We start from the raw sequence: 7,157 nt of genomic DNA, 5'->3' as shown, positions 1-7,157 counted from the left end.
GGGGCCTTTTGTCAAACAGATGACAAGTCATTGATTTGCATGATTTTTCATCAACCTAATTAAAAATACACACACACAGTGATTGATTCATTCCAGTCTACAAATGAAGGTATTCGTTGTATTTTGAGTTAAAGGGAAAAAACAAAACAAAAAGATTCTTAGAAATCCTCTCGTTGGAACTGAGACATTTGACTGAGCAAACTATTCAAACTATTCAATCAGTCAGATGGATTTTTGAAACGATTTGTTTTGAATACAAAGTTTATCCTAATCATCAATTTGACTTGAAAATCATGTTTGCTTCTTCGTTAGATTTAATTGTTTTGTTTTCTGTAAATCATTTTTCAATCAGAAGTTGTACCTTTATGAAAGTAACCACACCCAACTGATTCACATCTTTGAATCGGCTGGGTGTGGACAAAGTGTGTGCTTCAGTGTTCTTCCTTTCACACTAAGATACGTAGTATTAGAGTGAATTCATGACGTTAACAAATATTGATGTTTATTAATTTTGATGGAATCAGATACAGTTTTCATTTGGTCAAAGAATGTGACACTGTCCCCACTTTGCTCTCAATATATAGACATTTTGAATATATATATATATATATATATATATATATATATATATATATATATATATATATATATATATATATATATATATATATATATATACTGTAGCTGGTTTGTAGGTATAGTGTGCATATTATTTGCTTTGCACACTCAGTTGTCATTTGTAGGGACGTGCTATGAACATTTTACCAATGATAGAAGTCATTTAACTGAGTTGAATAACAAATACTTCATTTATTACAGAGGGAAATTCAACTATTTGATTTTGTAATAACTGTTTCTATGTAGCTCGATGCAGACACATGAATGATGCACACTGGAACCAGCTGCAGCCATGCAGGAATGAAAGTGACAGCTGAACTGTTTCTGGTTAATCAGATTTAGGTGCAAACACAGGGAAACCACATGATGTGACTGGACAAAACAGTGGCAAAACAAAGCATTAGTTTATATTTATGCACCTTTTTGCTTTTTAAAATTTTCAACATAAATCTGGACATTTCTAACAGGTGGATGTTCACTGTGAGAGCCATGTTGCATATGTGAATTTGTCTTGCATGCTGTACAGTTGCTTTTGATTTCCTTCAGCCTTTTCCCACTCTATAAAACAAGAATTGTTTTATAGAGTGGGAAAACAAGAATTGTTTTATAGAGTGGGATTAATCCTTTATTCTCTTTATAGGATTAATCCTTTATTCTCCATTCACAACTGTGACTGATCCTGGGTTGCCAGTGAGACTGAACGAACGGTCTCATTGGCAGACAAGATAACAAACTACAATTCCAGTTTTTAAAGAAACTTGTTTTTTGTGCTTAAAAAGAAAAAAAAAGCCAGGATCTTCTGTGAAATCATGTAATCTCACATGTGGTTGTGGTCTAACATGGGGTGAAAACACACCTCATCAGCTGTACACCAATCTGCTCCTTAATCACACTGGTGCCCAATAAAAGTCTGAGCCACTTCAGCTAAATGTGCTGTTGCTGTTAAAAAATGGCCTTGTGTGACCCCTCACCATTAGGCTTTTGATTGCTTTGCTTCCCTTCATTAGTTTAATTATTTGGCTATCAGCAAATACCACCTAATTGATATCTGGGAGCCTTTTGCTAAATTGCAGCTGATGTGAAAATTTTGATGTGCATTACACAACTGCAGGAAACAACCAGCAGGAGTTTTTACAACAGGCACAGTCTACACACAGAAACAAACATGGTATTTCTATTTGGCATTTGTGTGGCCAACAGGTGCATACAAGTTGTAAACAATCAGGTTTTTTTTTTATTATTTTGTTTACCAATGAATAATGAATGAGAGTGTGAAAACAGTTGAATAATTTAAAGTCGTTTGTTGCTTTCACTTTTTTTTATTTCACAGTTGTACCACAGACACGTTTGACATAAATACGATTCTAATTCATCTTTGCAACCATTCAAATAAATTAAACTCATTCACTTGCATGTCAGCGACAGGAACGGATTCATCAACGTTAGCAATGACAGACAAACAGTGATATTTACATCAAAACACGTGACGTTCACGTCGCAGTACCATGCAACCTGTTTTACCTTCGTGGCTCTTGAACGCAGCACAAGCTGTTTGTCCTCAGAGTGTCTTTACATCCTTCATTTACAGAAAGCCTGTTTTTATCAGGGTTGAGCTCCAGCTGTCAGCAGGTTTAACAAACAGGATGTTGCCAAATAATAAATGGCATATCTGCAGGATGATAAAAGCTTATTTTTTCGCATGCTACAAAGTTTACAGTGTATAAATTGATTTTATTCAGATACTAATTAGTCCAGAATGTGCTGTGTTAATTATTAGTGGGATTTGTTTCTTAAAAGAAAAAAGAAAATACTTTTTTGATGGAAATGAAAACAGACTTATTTTTCTGCATTGGAAACTGTCTTTTAGAGTAAACACAAGCAGCTGCTTTTTGAGCAGCTGTCCTGGTAGAATCTCTGTAACATTCGGGGTCTTCCTGGGGTCTCCTCACAGTCCTGCCCCAATCTTCCGATCTCCTCCTCCTACCTGAACCCCCTCCAGCTCATCATCAGAGAACGGGCTGAGGGGGTTGTAGCCGAGCTTGCTCCGGTGCTGCAAGAAGTCTGTGGACCGTGATATTTCAACTTTGTTGCTCACGGTGATGCGATACCCATGCTGGCTCCCGTCCTCCTCCTCCTCCTCCTCTTCTTCTTCCTCTTCGTCTACCTCGTCGTCCTCCCCATCCTCTCCGTCCTCCAACCCGTAGCCTGCCCGTCTGCCGTCCACATTTAAACCTCGTCTGGCCTCGTCTGTTTTGTCACTGGTTAATTTTCCTCCACCTCTAAGCTGCTCCCCCTCCGCCTTGCTGGAGGCGGATGCTTGCTCCTTTGCTTTCCTGCTCCGCTTCCACTTCATCCTCCGGTTCTGAAACCAAATCTTGACCTGCCGGGGTTGGGGGATGTTGGGGGGTTGGAAATGGAACGTGATAGATATTTTTAATACATCTGGAAAATAATATCTGGATGACAACAGTTGTACTTCAAACAATTGAATTTGTAGAGGAATTGCTGGGAGATAAATTTTATTTTATGTACTTTCATTCTTTTTTACATTTTCTGTTGGCTCAAATCTCCTTTGGAGAAAAGTTCTGTCCTTCATTTAACCCTGCCACTGGTAAAATGTAATACAAAATGTATTTTAAGCTTATACGCAAAGAAATGACGCAGAAAGGTTCTAGAGTTGGAGGTCATTGACAGTGCAGACTGGATTTATCAACAATCTAGACCTTATTGAAATCGTGTAAAGTTTCATGTTCGTGTGAATTATTGGTTGTTTTTAAGTCTGTGCAATATATTAAAGCTTTTATGGTAAAAACAATATATTGATTTTGTTTTTTAAAGCTGTAAATGAATTTGGCTTTACAGTTACTCTTTCTCTGCACAGTGTTCAAAGGTTGGCCTGGCTGTGAAAGGCCAAAACAAACCGTTAGAAATTGCAGGAAAGCCTTGAGATTTAGCCACAAAAATCCACATATCAACATTAAAGGCAATAATACGCAGCAGCCTGGAACGAGAACTTTTTACGTGTTTGCGTTTGAAGACTTTCACCCTGAGGCACGATGAGCTCAGAGGCCAAACCTCCTGATCGATGATGCCGTCTTACCTGCGTCTCGGTCAGCATCAGGGACGTGGCCACCTCGAAGCGCTTGGGTCTGGACAGGTACTTGTTCAGTTTGAACTGGTTTTCCAGCTCCAGGAGCTGCTGGCTGGTGAAGGCCGTACGAGGCCTGCGACATTTCCCCAACAGGCCGGACTGAGGGCCTGCTGGAAGAGGAAGAGCATCAGTTGTCAGTCACATATTTCAACTTCTTGCTATTTGCCTCCAGAGCAGCAAACAACTTTGTATAAGGCATATTTGAAGTTGGTTACAAAGCAAATTTAGGTTCATTTGCATTTTTTTAAATATATCTAAATATTTGGAACAAACACAGACACCTCTCTTAATAATAAAACACCAAGGACATTAGAAGTTCACTGTGATGCTGTGGGTGGGTACAGGGACACATATGCCAGCACTCTGTGGCCATCATTAACTATAATAGCTTTACTGCAGTTTATTGTTGACGGGAGGACGCAGCAGAAGCGGGCGCAGGGGCCATAAAAACGCAGGCATGCCATTAACTTAATGAAAATCCAATGAAGGCTTTTGGGGTTTTATTGATGAACTACAGTACGTTTTAGGTGTTTGTTTATAGTTACTTCGTCACACAAAGACAATTTTCATCTTGTTGGCGTTTATAGAGAAATAAATGAGACAAAATTAAAAATATGACACAAGGATAAGCAATAAAAAAAATGGAGACGCAGTGTACTGCGAGAGACGTAGGGGCTTGCAGAGATGGAGCACTACAACTTCAAACTCTGGAGGAAATACTATGCAAATATTATTCTTTAAAACTAAATAAATTACAAAAGCAAAAGTTTTTTAAAATTATTTTGATTTCCTTTATTTAACCAGGTAAACCCCGTTGAGATCCAGATCTTACTTTCAAGATGGACCTGGGATTATGAAGAAACAGTAAGAAAAATTTTAAACATTTATTAATTCAGAATTTTTAAAAAATTTTATTTCAAATGTACATTGTGCAGCTTTGAAAAGATGGAAAGAAAAAAAAGAAACCAAACGAAAAAACATCCCAACCATTTAATAATAATAATAATAATAATAATAATAATAATAATAATAATAATAATAATAATAATAATAATAATTAATAAACTATCCCCGATGTCTCAGAAACATTATAAGCAATATCCTCTATCTTGTTTTTCTTGGAACTTTTTTGTCTGTTTTCTTTTCAAATTTGTTAAATTCACGCTTTGGGTGGAAATAATCTCATCTGCTCACACTTACAGGTGTAATCCGGCATCCGCGGCATCATGATCCCGGCTCGGATCCAGTGCTCCAGGGGCAGAGATCCCGCCATGGCAGCCGCCTTCAGGTGCTCCGGATAGCCCTGTGCCAGCTGCGTGAAGCCGGTGTATGCGAAAGCTGGGTGCTGCCCTCCCAGAGCGCTCAGTGGATACATCGGTGCCGGGTACATACCGGGAATGGCGCCCGGTGTCAGAGAAGCCAGGCCTGGGTGCGGGAAATTTAGGACGCTCGGTTTGGGGATTATTCCCGTCTGAAGGTGAGCGCTCCGCGGGGATGGTGTGTCGGCGCGGTGGCAGGAGACGGGGCTGCTCCCGGGGCTGTCGCTGCTCAGGCCCGGGGAAACGTCTCGACCGCCACGGTTAGTCTCATCGGCGAGGAGAGCGTCGATTCTGAAGTTTTTGGACTTTTCCATGTCGTCTTCAGTAAGTGGTGAAACTTTGAAGCCTTTGACGAAAACAAGCTGAGAAGGTGCGCACCTGTGCCGTGCGTCAGCAGCACGCAGACAGTGAAGCCTCTTCAGTGAGACGTTTTCATACAATCAGTCTGGGAGCAAGCAGGGGAAAAAGAAGAAAAAAAAAACATTCATTAACGACTTATCACTATTTCAACGCTGTTTTATGACACTTGCATCCAGTCATCCTTTCTTCTTAAGCGCACTTCACACATATCGCTCTGCACCATTAAAACTACAAAGGTATGCGGCTCGCCACCAGCCGCCCCTCTCCACCTCGGGGGGGCCGGAGCGAGCTGGGATTGGCTGGAAGCGGAGCTGCTCCGACGGGCCTCTAATCAGCTAATTACTCGCTCGTTTCTCCCCCCCAGAAAGCATTCAGAGTGAGGTAATGTTCAACCCTTGTCCCGCCTGCAAACACCTTCAACTGTATTGAAGCGCGGGGGTTACATTAGAAGATTGGGCACTTATATGTTCAGTCGGACTCTCCCGAGATTGGAGCGACTGGGCACAAAGAAAAGATGCTGCGGGAAATCCTCCTCAGCACAGATTCAGCATCAAACGGCCTTCGGACTCCTCAGAAAACAATCTGTCCATCATTTAGGTTTTTAATACCAACGCCTTGCCTCGTCTCATGCTAAGGGCATACCATTTCCATTAAAGTTTACGATCAGGAATTGCACACAAATCGTATAAAACTGTAATGACTTGGCAGAGGAGGCCTTAAGTTAATTGGCCTCCCGCTTAATGTGGACTAATGCCATTTTAAGACTGAAAAAGTCAAAGGGCGTAAGCTAAAGATGAGTCTCATTCAGTGGTTGCTGGGGAAATGGATGGGATGCCTTACATCTCTTCAGAAATGTTTCTTGATGGTGCATCACTGACAAATTCTCATCAAACATCCCTGAAGCTCCTTCACGCAAGGATTTGTGTCGCAAATGTCTGCAGCCTGCTTCGACAAATTTTCTAATCTATACTCTTTTTTTTTTGCACATTTAATCAATTTTGGACGAGTTAAACATATGTTCGGGAAAAAAAATATATATTACAGAATTCCTTCATTGTGTGCTGTATGTAAGGACAGCTGACCTCAAGCAAGTCTTTCAAAACATGTAACGGACCTTTATGGGTGAATCACGTATCTGCTCTGCATATTTGTATAAAATAAAAGATAAAAAGCCGTGTCCTAAAACACAAATCTACAATCTGAAAATGTTTGGATCAGTTTAACATGTTTATTGTTAAATATAATCATTTTTGCTCCTCCATCTATTCTCCACCTGCACTCTATCAGCTTCCTATGACCAGATATTCCAGTTAGAGTCTTTAATACTGGTTCGTAAATATGATGGAAGGACTGAAATAGATTTTTTTTCTTTCAGTTTGTCCCCAAAAAAGAGTGGAACATGAATAATGGGTATAACCTTATAAAACTTGCACACTTACCGTTTGGAGGGTTTTTGCTCCTTTCACAGACTCTTTATCCTCATAGCTTTATTATCATTGCAAGGTGTTTAGATTTAGTATGTGTGAACACACTAGATTGCAATGCTGAAAACATGTCCTGAATGCAACAGTTTTCATAAATGGTCTGATTTCTTCACACAGGTAAAACGTCACACACACTGTTCTTACCGTTTCTCATTTCTTGGCTTCATTTTGCAATCATGATTTTCGCCCAACAAAACACCCACAAAGTTTAGGGACTACACTCAT

At 39.9% G+C, this 7,157-nt stretch overlaps 1 protein-coding gene across 2 annotated transcripts; it reads right to left on the bottom strand.

The window, feature by feature from the left end:
* Window positions 1-1,911: 1,911 nt before the first annotated feature.
* mnx2b (motor neuron and pancreas homeobox 2b) lies at window positions 1,912-6,428 on the bottom strand. 2 transcript variants are annotated; one of them, XM_008404465.2, is made up of 3 exons: window positions 4,970-6,428; window positions 3,719-3,876; window positions 1,912-2,998 (listed from the first exon to the last, which is right to left on the bottom strand). In XM_008404465.2, exons 1-3 carry the CDS (start codon window positions 5,400-5,402, stop codon window positions 2,564-2,566), a joined length of 1,026 nt encoding a protein of 341 aa, XP_008402687.1. In that variant the 5' UTR covers window positions 5,403-6,428; the 3' UTR covers window positions 1,912-2,563. The 2 variants fall into 2 exon arrangements, with proteins under 2 accessions (XP_008402687.1, XP_008402686.1); XM_008404464.2 differs by having other exon boundaries at window positions 3,719-3,879; window positions 4,970-6,427.
* Between the last annotated feature and the right edge of the window lie 729 nt (window positions 6,429-7,157).

This window comes from Poecilia reticulata, chromosome 3 (genome assembly GCF_904066995.2).
Source record: "Poecilia reticulata chromosome 3, P_reticulata-male-v2, whole genome shotgun sequence".
In the NCBI taxonomy this organism is placed as follows: Eukaryota; Metazoa; Chordata; class Actinopteri; order Cyprinodontiformes; family Poeciliidae; genus Poecilia; species Poecilia reticulata.
The sequence above is the reverse complement of the archived record's forward strand: the minus strand, read 5'-3'. Positions and strand labels throughout refer to the sequence as shown.

Coding starts and splice junctions, on each gene's coding strand:
- mnx2b (XM_008404464.2), bottom strand. CDS start 5,402: ATGGAAAAGTCCAAAAACTTCAGAATCGACGCTCTCCTCGCCGATGAG. Junction 3,880..4,969: donor GCGGATGCCGGATTACACCT/GTAAGTGTGAGC, acceptor TTCCTCTTCCAG/CAGGCCCTCAGTCCGGCCTG. Junction 2,999..3,718: donor TGATGCTGACCGAGACGCAG/GTAAGACGGCAT, acceptor CAACCCCGGCAG/GTCAAGATTTGGTTTCAGAA.